At 41.1% G+C, this 20,230-nt stretch overlaps 1 protein-coding gene and 1 long non-coding RNA gene across 3 annotated transcripts in view; one reads left to right on the top strand and one right to left on the bottom strand.

Moving 5' to 3' along the window:
* The window catches only part of LOC136432225 (protein jagged-1-like), a 58,015-nt gene extending 50,619 nt beyond the window's left edge, over nucleotides 1–7,396 (bottom strand). For both annotated transcript variants that reach the window (XM_066423286.1, XM_066423287.1), the window contains exons 1-2: nucleotides 7,129–7,396; nucleotides 6,692–6,994 (exon numbers count right to left, since the gene is read on the bottom strand). In XM_066423286.1, the coding sequence (XP_066279383.1) occupies nucleotides 6,692–6,994; nucleotides 7,129–7,194 (369 nt within the window). In that variant the 5' untranslated portion in view covers nucleotides 7,195–7,396. The remainder of the gene's footprint in view (nucleotides 1–6,691; nucleotides 6,995–7,128) is intronic.
* The window catches only part of LOC136432231 (uncharacterized), a 42,404-nt gene extending 33,258 nt beyond the window's left edge, over nucleotides 1–9,146 (top strand). Inside the window, exon 2 of the long non-coding RNA XR_010755478.1 lies at nucleotides 7,559–9,146. This is a non-coding gene — a long non-coding RNA (uncharacterized lncRNA). The remainder of the gene's footprint in view (nucleotides 1–7,558) is intronic.
* Nucleotides 9,147–20,230: the final 11,084 nt, after the last annotated feature.

Raw genomic sequence — 20,230 nt, 5'->3', positions numbered from 1 at the left:
GCCTCAATCTCTTTCTTTGTTGAGCACCGTTCTCAAGGTCTCATCTACAGGGCAACAGTTGTTGCAAAGTCAGTAAAAGCTTATAATCTTTTGCTTGACAAAAACAAGCGGTTCCCCCGCCATTTTGAATTTGAGCGCAAGAGGTCACTTTGGGTCACACGCGCACATCAATGGAATTCTGCGCCGCGGGGGTCCCGTGATATTTCCTGACCTTGTGTCTAAAGAAAACCGTCGCCCACGACGATGATCGCACGACTGTATAACATCGTAGGTCTAAAGCGCACCTACTAGTAATATACAGCCAATAACTGTCTGGTTACTTTTTTATAGCCTTTCTGGTTACTTTTTCATAGCCTAGGTACCAGCTAATGATCGTGGCCACTCCAAGCCCTCTTGACCTCTGCTTGGAGAATAGGTACCAGCCTTTTTAGCCTTTCTCCTCTCTCTCGGTCACTCTTTGGCTATGGAAGCGACCGAGAGAGCTAAAAAGGCTGGCACCCAGGTTAACTTTTCAATAGGCGAACAAACAAGCAAATCATTTGTTAAGTAGAATGATAAAAGTGTCAAATTGTCATAAATCCTGGACATGGCACTACTAAAAAATTTCCATTCTGTTTGCTGGCTATTATCCAAGACTGAAAAGTTGTCCCTAAAAATATCAAAGATGATTAATATATTTTTCTGAAAAATTCTATGCCATCAATGCATATTTCAGCCTTTTCAGTCAAGGGCAAAAAACAGCAGCAGAAGAGGATTTTCAGCCAGTCACTGGTGTAAACAGAGACAAGGCCAGACCAGGATGTACCAACTTAACCCAGATAACCTCTAGTTCCTTTTTCCTCTTTTGGGAAAAACAAACAAAAATCTAACTCTCCTGGAACACAATCAAGATTAACAACAGCAGGTAACGTTACATGTAAATAATTTGTATGTGCCTGTACAGCAATGAGCAGTGGTTTGAGTCTCACTTTGTACTCTAAATTTTTATGTTAAATGTAGTTTTTGTAATATTGTCATAACAGTCATTGCAAGGGGAAGTGTTGAACATTCTGTCCCTCTGGGTGAGAGTTCCAGATGAACTGTATTGCTGACAGACACACAACCCAGCTCTGCTGACAGATGGGGATCTGCCTGACAACACACCTTGGCACAAATAATAAATCCAAAACAGGAGAAGCCGTTTAAAAGTAATCAAGACATACTTGGAATGTGTTATTCGGACAAACTCACAATGGGCAAACAGTTTCCTTCCAGGTCCCTGCTGATTGACAATAGACCGAAAAACAAACAAACATTGTGACCCTGTCAGCCATATATTGCCCTCAAAGCATCAGATTTTTCACAATTGATCAAGCACCCTCAGGATATCACCCTTTGACCCCTTGAATGATAGCTGTAGTGCCTATCCTGCCTGACACAACTTTTCCCACGCTTACAGACACTATACTACGTGCCAAGAAATAATTACACGCCTCGTGGATGAGCATTTTATGATGTCACCGTGCCACTGTGGGGGCAATTCTTGGATCATAGCCTACGTGTTGCTCTCTTGCTCTTGTTGCTCTACAATATCAACTCAGAGAACACCTGCTTTAAATGACAAAGACTCTCCTGTTTTACCTTTCTTTACTCATGATGGCAAAAAAAAGGAACCTGTGCATTGCGATGTCCCAAATTGTACAGAGATATTAGCAATTATGTAGCTTTTCAATAGAGGCATTTCAATAAAATCCTTTTTAGAATTCAATAACCTTTGGTGACCCCCATCTACAACTTGCTCTTATTGACACTTCTTTAGTTTAGCTCTCACTTTTAAGATGACAATGTCAAAGTACTAAACTGCTGGTGAGAAAATTGATTGTCAGATGCCCACAGGGCTAGAATATATTTTGTTCCTGTTGGTTGGTAGTGGTGCACACAAGATTGTAATGGAGTTTGCATGAATCTCAGTGACAGCTATTTAAAGCAGCTCTAAATATAAACCTCTAGTGGCCTGATCTTCTGGGTTGCCATTTGCCCATGCAGGAAATTGTGTAGAGAAAAAGATTGACTGGCAAGATGGATGGACAGTGATAACAATCACAGCATCTGTCTGGCCAAATAAGGAATAGCAGCAAGCAGTGCTGCTCACTTTCTCTTGGCTACTACAAGTCTTGTTGGAAACTTAACACTGATATGTATAGATACTGATCTTAAGTGGTCAACAGGGTTTGGGGGCTGAGATGTCCCTCATTCATACACACCACCAGTACCAGATATCAGCTAAAAATCTACATGGCAGTTTGTTTGAACCAGTAAGTAAGTAACACCGTAGTATAAAAGTACACTTTTATACTACGGTGTTACTTACTTACTGGTTCAAACAAACTCATGCAACGCTCATGTATTGACATTCTGTTCACTTTATGATGGCCCTGGATACAACAATATATCCTGAACTCCAGAGTGCCAGCTAGGGCACATATCCGCATGGCTACCAAGTTGACGGATAAGCAGGCCCTCCAACAGTCCAAGCCAGATATGGAGCTTGAAATCAAGATGCCATCTTACGCAATCAATAATCCTCCCATGCGCCAGAAAAGCACTAGGAATTTTTCTCTCACTATTTTGACATCACCGTATGCTGTAATCTTCATTAATATTTCATACCAACTGAACAGGAGCCTCTTTGTCACACCTACGTACAATTTACTCTTCTCTCAATGAGCGAAACCCTTTTCAATTGTACGGACTACGGAAACCATCAACAAAAACGTGACTATATCTGTTTCTAAAGTTTTAAAATCAGCCTGGCTCCCTTGTTTGATAATATTTAGATTTAATAAATACATATTCAAACATATAAATAGATAATGTTGATAATAGCAGTGTGACCTTTGAAACAAGGACAGTTAGCTAATAAAATATTCAAATTGCATAGCTTCAAAACTGTTGCTCATGAATCATAAATGATATACTATAATTTGTCTCACGTGTTTGTGAGATGGAAAACATAATCCTCTTCTTTTTAACAGCATCTTTGCATAAAACGTAATGCTCCATTTTAATACCTGTTATTAACTGTAGATAAAATGTTTTACTTCTAGGGAGGTGAAATGTTAAGCAGCTCAATAATTTATGGTCATTTTAGGGATCATCCTTATGTACAGTATTTTCATGAACTAGCACCAAGGGACACTTTGTACAAAAACTGTTCATTCACGTAATTTCTCTGAAAATTACGCACTGTATCAAAAACAAGTAAAAAACTTGATTGACTTGACTACTCATTTCAAAATAGGATTAACCAAAACCAACACACACAAAAAAGTTAGTGGAGCCCCCAAGTGAAACAGTCAAATTGAAAATAGTTGTTTCTCTTTCTGAATATGTCCAGCTTTTTAAGTTATTCTACAAAATCACTGATCCCAAAACAAGTGATCAAATCAGTCGGTCTATAGCGCACAAACATTCCTTACCATACAGAGAGATCACATGTTGTACGTTTACCACCTATAATCACTTTGAGCTCTTGGAACTGTTATTGATGGTATCATCAGGACAAGGACGCAAGCCCATAATTTGCTCCATTACATGTTTGACTTACTCTAAAAGGCCAGTACAAATGAGTAAGACAGACAAAGTGGTAGTCCAGTGGCACCTGACCTTGCTTTGGGAAACATTGAATGTGTGGCCAGAAGCACCTGGAAACCCAAGGACTGCAAACAGTCAGTACCACGAGTGAACAGGTCCCTCTGTGTACCAGAGACACCTGCTCTGCATACTGATGATGTTTGGCTTCATGAATTTCAAATTTCTCCAGAGGACCTGTTACCCACTAGGTAGTCTTGGCGTCCTAACGGGAAGAAATAGCCACAGGGGACCTGTACCACAGCCAGAGTTACACAAGGAAAATTGCTGGGGGCGTACAATAATGGTGCACAACGAGGTCCTGCACAACGAGGTCCTACGTCGTTCGCCTTGTGTAAATCAGCCCGCGGTGTCATATGACAGGCATCTTTATAACAGTCTACTCTGAAAGTGGTCCAGGTATAATCGTGGATGCACTCTTATAACAACTTGAAACTATATTATCTTCTACCCTGACTTTACAGTCATCCATAGATTTCTACCACTATTACTCAGTTGGGATAGTGAGCATATTTGACAGGACAAGCTAAATCAATCCGAATTGAATAAAAGATTACCTACTGATCTTCTTAACTACTCTTAACTTTATTCCATTAAAAAAATTATTGAATTTTGGGGCCACAGATGGAGCAAAAGCTTACCAGAAAGAGTTAATGATCATCTACACCATGACATATCAGTCTCAGTAGATTCTGTTAAACACTGCTGTCAAATGTACAGAGGGTTAAGCTATAAATGTATGATGGCAAGGCATGCTTTTTTCTTTCTAAATAGGGTTGGATTCAAAATAAAACGCAAAACAAAAAAGATAGGAATATGAACTTGAAGAACCATTTTTGCCAGAGATCTCATTTCAACAATTATAATAAGCAAAATCTAGAAATGATCTCAGCACTACCGTACACCGTACAAGTATTGACTTTTCCTGTCTTGGTTTAACAATGGGATTGCTCGCATGTCCTGAAAATCAATGTCCAAGAAAAACAAAGGTCTTCCCATGGCATTTGGACATGGCTCTTTGTCCTGCTCCCACCATGAATAATGCAATAGGAAAGTCAATATTCTACAAATAACTACCTTTCAAGGGTAATCATATCACCATTGTCTTCTTGTCAAGAAATCTAGATAAAAAATGTTGAGGGCTTTATGTTACTTCAAGTCGCTTCCACCGGCTTAGTAGATTCCTTCTATTGATCAGACAGTCTTGAAATATTGATGAAACAAATCGACTATTTATTTGAAGGGGAGGTCTGACTGAAGAGGTATTAACAGCTGGAGTTAACTATGTCTCAGCAGAAGTGGAACAAGTTCCGCTAATGGCAACAGCTGGTAACAATTGGCTGTATTTGATTCATGCCAAATTAGAAGGTATGGTTGCTGTAGGTGAGAACTGTCTATGTGCAGCTTTCACAAGGTAGAGAGATAGACACAAATTTGGCAATGTGATCTCTTAGGCTCGATTTTCACAAGAAAATTGCTGGACAGCGTTGGACGATGTACGACGGGCCATAAAATACCTGTTGTACAAAACCGATTCACACACAGGAATGGAAGGCGTCATATGATCACGACGTACCTGATGTCGTACACTCAGCAATTTTCCTTGTGTAAATCGGGCCTAACTAAGGGCAACCCTCTTTGACTAGCACAATGTGACATTTTGTATCTCTCCTGCATCATAGTTTTATACAAGACTTAAAAAAGAAAGAAAAAACATGTTCATGTTGTTTTTCGGTTTGTGCCTACAGTAGTGTACGTCGGGACACAAAACCTTTTATAATGAGTCTGGGTTATAGCTCGGCTTGCTGAAATATTCATGTGTCATACCAATTTTGGCTCAAAAACACAAACAGCAGTCTCTCTTGAAAATTATTGTCACTCTTCTGACTTATAAACAAACAAACAAAATATGTAACCTACAATTACTGTGTGCTAGGGATTATCTTAATATGCTTTGAAAAAATTGAATTTCATCATAAGATTCTGGACATAATGACCAGTCGCTAATGCCACACTCTGCACAAAAAAGATTCAGCGGGTGAGAAGCAGGACACCTAAAATAAATGCCCTTACAAAGTGGAACAAAAACAAACTGTAACACGCACAACTGGCTTTGTCCCTGATACTTTCCTATTGTCTCCTTGAAATTGTAATACTGTTGTACAAACAGAGAAGTATGATACAGTTGCACGACCACGTGCAATATTGCTTTGTAGGCTAATTGTAGCGCTGCTCGAGGAAACAGCCACTTCGACTTGTAGTAACCTCCGAACCATTTCAAGTCAATGCAAAATACGGTCAGAACCAGCGTAGTCAGTCGGGTCATCGATCCCTTTTATACACAAAAGTGTAGATTCCCATTCATTCACCACAGTGAGTGTGCACCACTAGAACACAACGCCAAATACGGACATATCCCTACGACGACCACGAGCCGACAGAGAGACGACTGGGAGTCCTGCTAAATGATTTGCCCGGTACACAGTAGTAACAAGGTGCCAACAACGTGACATGTTCCCACCAAGCACGCTAGTGACTCAACGTGAGAATCTCCACACACTTGGTAAACATTACAACCGTATACCATTCACAGTTGGTTAGCACACAAAAGCAGTGCTTACAACTTGGGTATATCCTACGAACCCCCAAGATCATTTCCCGACAGATTTTAGACATAGACACATACACACACACACACACACACACACACACACACACACACACACACACACACACACAAACACACACACACTGGGGATATTACTACGCCCTACAGTACCGTCAACCAAACCACGACGGCCCGGCCCGACGAACCTGTTACTCTCTGCAAGGACAGTGTTGGTTATCGCGTTCTTGAGTGCCCATAAAAGGCCTAGTCAGAAACTTGTGCCGTTTTCCACAACTCTGTGCAGGCAAGCAAGCAATAGCCTGTGTGCTCGTATAAATTCCCAGTCTCTACCATAAACCATGTATCAACACGCGCCTCTCTTGACGGGCCCGTCTCTCCGACATGCCCTCCCGTCACTCACTCCCTTACTCCCCGTTTAGTAGCTTTACTTACCGTCCAACCGAAGTCGAAAGAAAGCCGGACTCGTCCCGCATTGTTTCCATTGTTTGTCAGCAGGGAAAAAGAATTTCCACCCAACACGGGACTGGTGTATCTCCCAAACGTACAGCTTCCACTTGCCGATGGTTTCACTTGGTACTCCTTAAGGCAAACCCTGAAGTAAGTATCACACGCATTTTGTGTACAAGACCCGTCATAATCTTTCACTCCATCGCAGCAGTTTCCACTGATGAGCTGGCCCGCGATATTCTGTATCGAGTTGATTTGCAGCTCAAAGTATCCAGAAGCATGGGAAAGCTGGAAGAACAAATTCACAAAAACACACGATATTATATACATATATAAGAAACATGAGAAAGTCATATCAGTGTAATGAAAAATGCAATGTGAAATAGCACGCGTACCGCTCATTATAAAACTGAAAATAGTACCTGTATCGTGGAAGTTAGCAGCACTATTCCAACAGCTTTAAGTAGGAAAGCCGCTCTATGAACCATGCCTACTTCGTGCAAAGTTCCCAACAGTCTTCCTGAGTGATCGTGGGGGAAACGGGGGCCGATCAACGGCGCTGGAATCGCTTAAGTTGAGCATGCACGACGACGGTATTCCTAGCCGATCGAAAAAATAATTACACAGCAGCCTGGGCTTCGAGCTGTGGGAACCGCAGCGGCCGACAGATGCATTATTTTGGAGGCGCCGCCCACAGGCCGCATGCGCAGATCAATTATGTATTCCGTGCCGACAAGTTGACGTTTCTTTCTATTGGCTATTGTCCTATTTTAATGAGATGTTGTGTAAACATTGTCTATTATAGGCGAAAGTTGATAGGCGTGTGACTAATTTGACCTAAAATTTTCCCAGGGTATGCTGTACGCACCGTACATCGCACAAGAAGTGAGGAAATTGGACGAAATATCGGGGAATGACGAAGGAAGACCATGCCCGACTGCTGGCGGGGACCTGAGAGGGCATGGCTGCGGGGGACAGGCGGGTAAATACCGTACGGTGGCGGTGGGACAGGGCGGTCGATAGGCTGCGGTTGGTAGGGGGAACATGAGAAGGCCTTCTCTGGATCACCCCCTCGCACTCTTTGCCAACAGCCGTGGGGGCGATCGCTTTACTTCGTCTTGACTCTCCGACGTTCTACTTTGACTCCGGTTACTCATCGACACGAGGGCCCTTGTTTCCAGATACTATTAGGAAACCAGAGACCTGCAACAAAATACGCGGAAGGGCAGATCAGATTATCCGTAGATTGAGGGTAAACATGTATTTTTTATCCCTAACAACATGTGTATGCTTTGTCGTGTCTTTTGAAGGGTTGGGAAAAGGTGTCGGGGTGGCCTGGTCGATTCAACAGGCACTCTGGGGTACGGTTACTTTGACGATTAAAACTTTGGAAAGCTTGGATTGAACTTTGGCCAGCAAATAGTACGTAACTTGATTTAAAGCATTCATATTGGCATGATGGTGACTGAAAACTCACACCGACTCTCCTGTGTAGTTATTTCACTGTTTCTACATAATGGCCCAGAACAAGGCGGTTATAGGCAGAAGTCATTGTGGATTGAATGTAAAGTTGAATTATTTTGTTGGTCTTGTTCCAACCCTTGATCATAGCAGATCATGCCCTCTCTTGTTTGCTACCTGAACTGCAGGTGTGCGCCCTGCAATGACTGATGATACACTGTACTAGGTAGTACTTCTGCGGGGCAGGTGTAATCTCCAAGCAGATCTAACGGTTGCAAAGACCTATCCAACTGGCAAAAGGTTTTTTTTATTGCATTGTAAAAACTTCTTTTGCCAGTTGGCTACGGTCTTTGCAACTGTTAGATCTACTTTGATGGTGGTGGTGCGCCCCCAAAACCAAGCGGAAACTCTCAAATCTGTTAAAGAAATTGCATTGTCAGCAAGAAAATCCTGATATGTAAATAATGAATGAATGAATGAATGAATGAATGAATTAAGACCTTTATTGTACACACATACCCACTGGGTTGAGTACAGATCACAACAGAAAACATAACAGTTTGCAAATACAAAAGAGAGGCAAAATTAACGTAATCATTAGATTAGTGCTAGCACTAATCTAATGATTACGTTAATTTTGCCTCTTCTCGCTTCTTGGTAATATTGTAAATATACGTACAGGTGTGTTTTATAATAGAGGGTTTACCTAAAGCCATTAGAGATATGAATTGTTCTGCTTTGCAAAGATGTATAAAATAGGGAAACCTATATTGAATAAGTTTATAAAGCGCAGCTCTCTCTTCGTTGTATAAACTACATTCTTCTAAAAAGTGTTGCTCGTCTTCTATCCTATTTAGATTGCATGATAATAGAACTTCACTTTTTTTTACCAATTTGTCATAATTGAATGGGCCACCCAGCTGTCTGAAAATTCCATAAACAACAAATGAATAAACCGCTATCATATACTGAAAGCTAATCATACTTGCCTAATAACGATCTCAGTGTTTTCCTCCTTGTCTTTTCTAGTGGATGAAAAACAATATGTCTCCGTGCAAAATGATACGGATAGCTAGCCTTTACCAGGCTGCGTGGACCGCTGGAGATAGGGCTAGGGACAATAGTTCGAAGCCGACTCCCTTAGCACACTATTCACTCTTTCTATTTGGACAGTTTCTGCTATTTTTCCAGCGATCCACGTAGCCTGGTAGAGGCTATGGGATAGTCACCAATTGCAAATGGATCGTTTTATATAGGCTCTGCCCTGTTTTGCAGCTCATTTGTCGCGTACTTTTAGTGGTGCGCATCCTCTTAATTCGATTTACTGTAAGTACTGTCCCTTTTTTCAAAGTGCCAAACTGCAACAATCACAAAAATATACATAATCCAACCTAAATTCTAAAATGAATATTCTGTATATTAAACTGTGGTGCAACTGAGCAACTGGAATAACGCAAAATATTGAGAGAAAATTATCTCTACCGATCGTTGTAAACAGGAAATTTGCCAATCGAATTACCATCGAAATGTTTGTGATGTGTTTTCTTCTTTTGTGTGGGGAAAACATACGTAAATTCTGGGAAATAAAACTGCGTGTTTATAAACGGCTTTCCCAGAACCCAAGTGGTCTGTGGTTGAAATCAGAATCTGTGTCACCTCAGTATAATTAATTCTGATGAAGACATTTGAGATGAAGTTGAGCGACACTCGCCAGAAGAGTGTCCCGATTGACGGAATACCGCCTCGAATATCGCCCCGAGCCACTGTAGCGCATTCCAACAATGTATATTCTTCGTTTTGGCAAATATCTCGGACAGACCATCATCGGTGGTCCCGGAAACACGATGTGATCGTAAAGTGGAGAACAGCAGGCGATGCTAGCGTCTGGCCGTGAAAGTAGCTTGTCTGCTTGCCATACTCCAAGTCAACCATCTACCCCTGTGTATTATATTGCACAAAGTCATTACATCTGCTTTTCTCCTCTCGATACTTCTGTGGAATAGATGAAGGCCTCAGTGGGACCCATTCTACTCATTCTAGATTCTACAAGGGTAGTTCTAAAGCCGATGCTTTTCTCTGCCTTTCCCAGGCTTCTTGGAAGCTGCATACGCCCACTGAAAGGGTCCTACTTGTTCTATCAATGGCTAGTACATCTGTGAGGTACAGACCATTACTGGGAAATGGGCGTCACTGAAAGCTACCTCATTGCAAACTTGAAAAAAGAATCTCGCGGCTGTTCTCCAAGCAGAGGTTTCAGCTATCGGGGGCTCTCCAAGTAGAGGTTTCGGTCGAGTGAGGTAGGAGTGACCGGGATTTTTAACAGGCTGCCCTCCCGGACACTCATAGCCCCCGATCGAAACCTCTGCTTGGAGAACAGCTGCGAGACACTTTTTGTAAAGTTTGCAATGAGGTAGCTTTGCTTGGAGAATATCTCGCGGTCGTCCTAACAAATCAGCCTAACGACGGACATCCTGTGGTGATGTTATATGTACTTTTATATACAGTATCAGGATGGCCACAGAGATGCGTCATGTCTGGTTAAAGTGGTTTTCCAAATAAAAGTTTTCCTGTCATGACACAAACATAAAAGCGACCACCAACACAACACAATAGCCGGCTACACAGACAATACCCCTCCTGCATGCAGATTTGTCTCGACTACGTGACTACTGAGTTTACCCAGCGGCTTACGCTATTTGCTGTTCTTCACCTCAAATCACTGCAAGTGCGACAATGACATGTGTTGGCTGATAACAGCCAGGGCCTCCCAGGGTAGAAGATAACTGAGAAACAGAGACATCCCGCAGCCATTGGCTCTTGCGTTTTGTTGGTGTGGTCGCGTATGGCTAGCCTCCACCAGGCTTTCCTATGGGAGTACGGATCAGTAGAATTCGGCCAAAAAAGGGGATAATTGGCCAGGAGAGTCAGTCCATGGTGAATCGACACCCCCCGCACCTAACCCCTCATGTCAACTGCGAACTTAAAACTACCGCGAGCACTCCATTTTCTCACTAGCTACAGCAAAATCAAATCCTCGCAAACATTTCCACTGGTATCTTGACAAAACGAACCAATATTGAATCAAAACTTTCTTAGTGTCAGTCGCCCTGTAAAAAAGGCAGAACGAAATAATTAGATTACGAATAGGAAGAACCATATGGAAAAGGCATTAAGTATAGTTTATTCCTGTTTAAATCATGCCCAGAAACAGGTGATAAGCTCAGAGGAACACGATCGCGTCCGAGCGTCATAGTTTTGTCTACGTCCGTCCATTGGTCTCCTCCCTTACTGACCACCACTGGCCAGTCTGCAGCCTACAGCCAACACACCAGGCCACCTGCTCCTGTCTTTCTCCCTGCCACTGTACAATCCGTAAGGACTTCGTGGGGCTTGAGTTTCGCTCTACTCCATAAAAAGGCATCCTTATATATACAGCCAAGTCAAAATGTTGTTCTTACTCGCCAGTGTCTCACCGCTACTGCCCACAGCTACCGTCTGTAATCAGTGGGCATCTGTAAGCATTATATTTGTAACTGCAACATTTGTACACATTTTTCACAAGATCAGCCTGTGATGCTTGGTCTTCAAAGTGGTCTTTACTTTACTAAGTTTACTGAATCGGGAATCGCTTCTACTTTGACATGTTTTTGTGGTCACATATATAAGAAAACTCGAACTCAAGGAGATTGAATCTTGCTTCTGTGACCCTGTGTACCATCCTCCGTAGTAACCACTGGGTCAGTCTTAACCGCGGAAGCGAAAAGATTAAAAGCCAGGGGTTACTATGGAGGACGGTACCTAGGTTAAATAAAACGTAACAGGGTGTCAATTGCGTTACATGGTAGGAACATGGCTAGGACATGTGAGCAGTAGTGACATGACTCTAACTACAAAACTTACTTTTTACGGTGACCTCTTCACCGCGAACTAGTAGAACCATCGCGAACACTTAATTTTCTCCAAACCGCAGAAAATAAATCCCCGCGAACATTTCTCACTTCTTTACATACAGCCTTCCAAGTAATGCAATAACATTTCAATACAACTTAGAGTACAGTATCAACTGTTGCCTCAGGTGTAACACTAAACTTGGTGAAAGCAAAATAAGAAAAGCAAAATAAGAGAATAAGCTGGCTTTTCATGAATAAAACAACGTTTTGGGACACTTTGTTCGATATCACTTGCTCTTGTGCCCACGAGATTAAATATGACTAAAGATATGGTGTACTAGTACGATAAACATATCCGCGGGGAAATTGATTCGCGGCACGAAGGTCGCCGCGGATTCCGCGAATCTAAATATACCGCGGATCTAAGTAGACTTACAGTATCATATACCCACTGGGATGGTTAGTGACAAGAGGACATCACTAATTGGGTGTCATCCTAACTACAAGAACAGATCGGAGTTTTTAATCACTTAAATCAGAGCCCATGAGACCATGTGGGCTCGCTGAAGTGAAGGCCATCAGCATAAAAAGCAGCAGTGTCGGCATTTCATCTAACGAGAGTCCGAAGGACACAAACCACCGTGAAGTATGATCTGTGTGGTGTGGGCTAAGGTGTTGCCCCCTTTACCGGGAATAACAATTTCTTAAAAACCTGTTTTTGTTCAGGTATTTGTTTATTTTAACACCCGGTAACCAAGGCAGTGTAGCAAGCTGGAGCCTAACCTCTGCTTGGGAGATATAAGGACATGATTAGGCAAACGACAGCTAATCTAATGGCGGTACCACACTACCTTGAAGATCGGGGTGTCGATCCGCAATTCTCGAACTGAACCTGAAAATACTGCTACGGTACGGTGCCCAAAATCGCCGTGCGTCATCGGGACCTCAATAACTACCGACATGTCGAAATTCAGACAAATTCATCAAAAGAATATTGAGTTATAACTGCAAACATGCAAACACAGACAAAAACAGGGACAAAACGGATAATACTGATATATTACTTAGTTAACTAGAGAAGAAACGTTTGCGAGCAAATGCATAATGTTTACCTTCACATGGTCTATCTTTACATTTCTACCAGGAAGGAAAAACTGTTTTATTTAGTTGAGGCGTTGGCACAGGATAAGGCCATGACACGAAGGGACGAATGAATGCGAAATAATTTTCGGCCTGTAAGTGACCTCAATGAAGACCAACGAAATGGTTGCATAATTTGCACAATCAATAAGGAAGATTTATATTTCAATTATGCTAAAAGGTAAAAAGGCTAAAGAGCAACATTTATTGATATAAATAATGCAAAACATGACAATTTGAATATTGTAATACATTGGTGATAAATGATAGAATATCTATGCTAGTGAAACATGTTATAAAGGTGAATATTAACAGACACACATTTTGTGAATTGCATTATTAATGATGAATTTCTGCAACAACTTCGATATTTACAACATTTGTAATCTAAAAGTGGGAGATAATGAATTCATCTGGATCATTCCAATTACAAACTTCTTTGCATATCTAAATAGCAACGTCTGCACTAGTGTCCGTAATTTGGCTACATGAAATCGTCGGTGGTTACAGTGTCCGTGCTTTGTTTGCATCCTTCCCGAAAGCGCATGCTGAAATTCAAGTATTAAGCACTGCAAGGGAATGAGAGCTAATATTCAATAGCACGGCGCACACGCCGTACAATGTAACAGACGAAATGAATCGTAACTTTTGCCTCGTCATCGACGCTGTTCATCAGTTGTACCCGTTTCAGTGAAAAGTCCCGTGGTCATTAAAGAAGCAAAATAGATGATGCAGCGTACTGATGATGATGCAAAGCTCGCTGCTATGTGCTGTCTGCACTTCACAATAGATACGAATAAAGCTATTTAGATAGAATTCAAAAGCCGAGTGACTTTTTTTTAGATAGCAAGGACAATAGCAGTTCCCACTCCCAAGAAGTCAAGGAAGATCACAAATTTATTCTGTTCAGTCTCATGTACTAGTAAGGCTTTCTAACATGGCGGACAGGCCATCAGCGCTCGTACAAGACGGATTCGTAATGTAAGAAGTTTATATAAAGCGTAATGTTGTCGGTTGTGTCGGGTGACATCTTTGAAAACCATTTCCAGACACCACGGGCAAGACCACCGTGAAGTCGTGCGATCATCGTATTAAAGATCGCAAGACGAACGACTGATACTACTAGTCTTGGGACAGTCGTACATCAGCGTCGTAGAAAACCCGGCTGTCTTGTTACGGAAAAAAAATGTCGGTGGCTGGTTCTGTCTGCTTGAAAACAAATTGTGGGGCATCAAAATCGTACGATGACCTAAAGGCATATTATACAGCGCCGTATGCAAATTATTATAGAAGAGGGACATGCTCCAATAGAAGAAAGGTGAGTACTAGTACCCTGTACGGTAAGTGTCGTCAATTACGCTGTTAGCAGGATAAGACCACACGGCTTGATTGAGATGGATGGAAGAAGAAAGTGATGTTCCCAATGGCCCCATCAAACCCAAGAACCTCACACAAGCAACTTGGGTGACAAGAATCTACAGATATGGACCTTCCTCAAGAGATTAATCATCAAGTAATTTTCTGAGATTGATCTTCCATCATAATCATATCGCTTACAGATATTATTATAACTTAGGACAGCTTTTAATGGAACATTCAGATTACAAGAAAGGAGATATGTTTTCTCTTTTAGCTTTCCCATGACGCCAATCAAATCGTCGTCAGCAATTAAAAAGCAATTCCCTTTTTGTTGTTGAGCAATCCATCATCTGTGAGATGACGCTTTTCATACGATATTTCAGATTGTGAAGTGTTAGGTGAGATTACTATGATACCCGGAAAATGGTACTTATTAGGCTTTAAAAAGGATGAAATAAGATCAGAAAGTTTCTCCATTACTTGAAAGATGGATTAAGTCGTTATGTTATCGTTAGCAATTTGTTTTAAAATAGGTTTAGCCTCCATTTGATGGTGCTGCATTAGATGCAAGTGCATAAATGCTTTCCTAGCACATGGCAAGACACGTTGGTCTTGTGGTTAGGGATGTTGACTTAGAATTTAAACTAGAGGTTTTTGGTTCGAATCCCTAGCAGGTCCCAATGTTGTGCCCTTGGGAAAGGTACTTAACACGTATTTCCTCACTCGACTCGTGATCAGGTGAAAACGAGCGCCTTGTTCGTTTACGGAAGTCTTCTCGGATGGGACGTAAAGCCGGCTGAGGTCTTGTCTTTGAGGAGAGCGACACCTTGAGCATGTTATAGTCATCACACTTATCGAGAAGATTAGGGGTCCGTCCCGCCGTAGTGTATTTTGTTTTTGCTGAAATTGACAAAAATGGCCGACTGTACTCAATGGGGATCAACACTGAAAAAAAGGGATCAGCTGGCTGGTAGTTGTTTTTATTATCATCTCCATAAAAAATGTGTGTGTCTGTCTGTGTGTTTGTGTTCCCAGACTATTCGCTCGTTCTCATTTTAATGTACAAATTGCTGTCGCCAGCCTTTACGATTTGATTTGAGCCAAATTACGGGCACCATCGATGCTTTCTTCATTTTTCCACAACACCTATTATGTTTCACAAAAATTCACCACAACATTACTTATGGGCTTTGACTTAGAAGAATTTATAGCAAAAGGTGTCCCAAAAAGCCCCAAAAAAACGGCTGTCGCCTGAGGAGACATGCAAATTTAAAAAGCAGCCAAGAACGATTCAGTTCAGAGATTGACCGGTTGGCTGGTGAATCCAGCTACCGAAGCCCTCCGAAAAATCAAATCAGATCGCTCCTGTCACTGTTCTTGGACGCAGTGCAAGGTGGTCTATGCCTGTCGCCAAATCAGTCTGTAAGTTCCGTTACCGTTTGAAGTAGACGCTCCTGACATTAAGATAATCCACATATAAGGTGTCAAACCTACGTTTTTATGACGACTCAAAACTTTTCTGGCTTTTAGAAGTAACAAATAAGAAATGTTTGCTATCAGTTGTGAACCACCTCCCCAAACAAAAGACATAACAGTTATGAATGTAATCTCCGTTACAATCGTTTGATGCTCTCTGTGTTGTTAACAAGGCCTGGTGTAGGAACACTGCCCATTTTCCAAATGCCCATACATACGTCCTTTTACTGATAAAAGATGAAACGCAAAAATGAACATCCTTTTGAAGAAAAAAGCCAAAGTTTACAGTTGTAACACCGGTTGCGGAAAATACATTACCTGGTGCATATTTTTTTTGTAATTGTTCACCATAATGTAAAAGCGTTTGAACTAGAATAGAAAAGTACAGATTCAACTGAAAATAACCCTCTGTAGGGTTATCATATTCTAATATTCTACTATTTCTTCCAGATTTTGTTTTCAAAGTTGGATTTTTTAAAACCTCAAGACAATAAGTAATATCTATAGCCTGTCTTTCCGCCCTGGATATGTTTGGATGGACCATTATATAATGGGATTGATTATCTTCAAATAAAGTTCTTTAGAAATGCGACGAACACTGCAAACGAGAAATCGTCCGGCTGACATATTGTGTTATTGATACTGTTCACGTCATCCAAACGTTGCCAACGTGTTGCCCAAACATGGCACATGGGATATAAGGTGTCAGGCAATGCCCACTTGTTGCGTTTACAGTGGTAGTTTTTGTACCCCTTTTCCTCCAATATTAAAGATAACTTATTTCATATCTGCATGGCACAAAATTACAAAGGTACAGAGATTTGTGTGCTGACCAACTGGCTTGCTAATATTCAAGTTCTAGTTTTCGAAATATTGTTGTTTTAGCGTTTAGATACAATTAAGAGAAAGAGTAGGAACATGAAACATATAAACATATCTAATGCAGAATATATATTAGCTTCATTTCTCGCAGAACAGAATATCGCTTTCATCATCAGAACGTCAACAAATTAGGTTTGCAGAGGTTTGTCAGATGGACAAATGATATATAAGTCGTCTGCGTACGACTCATTTCTCCTCAACGCTCAGGTCAGAAATTTAACAGGAAATGAGACAATAGGCTCTTTGTGGTTACTAGCAGTTAAGTTATCAGAGAAGGCATTGCTCCCACGTACTGTTAAGGTCAAGAAGATGCTTTTTCAGTACACGAGTAGCCATACTGAGTACACTGGTACGATCAGTGTTTTGTTCCTTATTTATGTGACTCCAGCCTGCTTAAGAGAGAAAAATACGAAATAAATGGGCGGACATTTCTGCCCCAGTGGCCCAGACTGTGAAATATACATTGACCGTGGTAGGTTCACATGAGGCAGGAAAGTACCTTTTATTCACTTTTAACAATTATAGTCCGCCAGTCCGTATGTCCCAAGAAATCAGAACTCGATCAATTACAACTTGGTGACTTACGTCTGGTGAACACGCTTTTCGACGACAGTATGTAACTTCCGTTACCGTTTTTCCACGATCCCCCCTCTGTTCCAAGTGCTTTACTTCTCCTAAGCAGTATTACTCCGCATTCACTTCGCAACATTGAATATGTTATAGATGTTGTAAGAGGTAAATAATTCGAATCAACGGAGGATGGAACTATTTGCAGGAACTATCAGATTCCATCTCTGTTAAATTGTTAAACAAGTCGAAATGCAAAAACAATTCCAGACATTCTTATTCTTAAATGAAACAGTTGTAATCGTCAACACGGCACTAAATTTGACAGAAGTATTACCAGACATACCGACTTCTCAACTATAGGTTTTGAAGGCGATGTCATGAAATGAAAGCTCCAAAATTGAAATATTTAACTAACTGATGTTCAAACTTTTTGTTGAAAAAATATTGGCAAATTCCTTGGACATTTAAACAAAGTTCAGAAATTTTCGGTAACTTCCCGTGATAAATTAGCTGTCATATTTTGGGGAAAATAAAAGGAGATGTTTACCTAAAAAATGAGGTAGGTGTGCTAGGAAATGAGCTGATCAAATTTTCGACCTAAAAATCGCTATTTTGCACATTTCATTGAGAACGAGCCTATTGTGGTCAGCATAACTCAATAACCTTAGAATGGATTACAATGATATTTGGTAAATGTATGTTGGTAGGTGTCGGGGAGACAAAGGTCAAGGCCGATTTTGGCCCCCCTGGTATGTGACATTGGTACTGCAGCAGAACTTACGTTTTTTGTATCTTTTGACCTCCGAACTCTTGTTTCGCTTGTCGTGAATACATTCTAATCTCCAAGCAGATTTACGGTGGAAATCACAGTATCCAATGGGCAAAAGTAGTCCAGCTGGCCACACTTTAAACTCTAACCGCAGCCATCGCGTAACTCAGGGACGCGACGCTACTGGTAAACGGTCGTCCCCACTTGATGGTCGATGCCATTTTAAATGCGTGTATTAGCACACGTGTATACTGAGTGAGTATAAGCACACTCCGGCAAAACCGCGCGGTGATGTTTCCGGCGGCGTAGAGGTTTTGGTTTAAGATAAAACTGTTTGAGCCAGGTTTGAGCCCAATCTGGTGCCCTGTTTCCTCCACTCATTTCTAAACATTGTTGTAATTGAAATGTTGTTGCCTTTGGTACTTTTTGTAAACGCTGCTGCCCCAAACAAAGTTATGCTACGCTCGGATATTTCATGTCATACCTGGGCCGCGAAAACGTTCGATACGGGTGTTCCGCATCGTGTGATAGTTTTTCGTATCACACGGGGTTCTACTTGTATCACACGGGCTTCCATAGAAGACTTAAAATGTAGAATATTTCGACTGCAGCTGCATTTCGAGTGCGCCGGTTGCGCCACCGTCGAAAATTCAAATACCGGATTCGGAGGGTGGAATCGATGTTGTTCAATTTTTTGGCCGAGGACACAAAACTCTCAACTTCTGGCGCATTCCGAAATTAAAATGTGTGTTTTCTCGGGTGGGTATGGCATAAATAAACAAGAGTTCTACGACCTCATACCTTCGCTAAATGATTTTGACCTTTATGACTGACGTATTAGGAGTGTTTTTCATCAATCAAAAATCATACCAGTTGATCCTCCTCACCCAAATAACATAAGTTGTCCAAACCTCCTTGTTATGATTATGAGCTTAACAAAGAAGGTTATGCTAACATTTTTCATCAATAATGCAAATAAGCTCCTTATTAGCATAATTTGATTCAATGGTGTTCACATTCACACAACTTCTAAATGCAACAAGTATGAAATTGCCGTTATTTACTAGTATGGAATGATAGTAGTTTCTCATGAATTATGCAAATTAGGCCTACATTTGCATAATTTCTATCTATTGACATTCCTCTCTTCCTCAGTTACAAATGTCACATATTTGAATAGTCATATCATGGAACACAGCAGGTTTTTAAAATTGCCTCATTAATTATAATCTGATTTGCATAATTATCATCCAATCATACAAAGCATCACATAAGCTATCTACATACCAAAAATCATGACCATCCATCAAGCCCATTTCGAGTTATATCATTTTCTCATTAATTATGTAAATGAGGTTCTCATTTGCATAGCTGATATCTATTAATATTTCTCTCTTCCTCAGTTACATATGTCACATGTTTGCGAGTCCTATCATGGAAATTGATGAATGTATAAACTTTCCTCATTAATTATGCAAATTAGTTACTGATTTGCATAATAAGTATCCAATCATGTACATCATCGCTCAAGCTATGTACATGCAAAAAATCATGACCTTCCATCAAGCCCTTCTTGAGTTATTCCCTTTCAAAGTCTGAAGCAAAACCTACCCCTGCAGTTCCAAAAAAGTTGCTAGGGGGCCCAAACCTATACCACTTACTCTCTGCCCAACGAGCTATCTACCACTCAAAAATCAGTTCCATAGCATGTCCACAACACGAGATATCATAACAGGAAGTTCCGCTGCAGTACCGTAACAAGCCGATAGGGGGCCCAAAATCTAATCATTTTCAGGTTTCATCGAGACCTACCAACATACCAAATACCAAGACAATCCTTCCAAGAATTCTCGACTTATCGTGTTCACTAACAGACACACAGACATGCTCGGTATTCCCATGCTGTGGCACTGCATTAATGACTGTTCTTACTCATATAAGGCCGTGTATATCCAACTTTGGTCAAAATTTGTATGT

This window comes from Branchiostoma lanceolatum, chromosome 4 (genome assembly GCF_035083965.1).
Source record: "Branchiostoma lanceolatum isolate klBraLanc5 chromosome 4, klBraLanc5.hap2, whole genome shotgun sequence".
Taxonomy (NCBI): Eukaryota; Metazoa; Chordata; class Leptocardii; order Amphioxiformes; family Branchiostomatidae; genus Branchiostoma; species Branchiostoma lanceolatum.
Note: the sequence above shows the minus strand (reverse complement) of the source record. Positions and strands in the feature narration are given on the sequence as shown.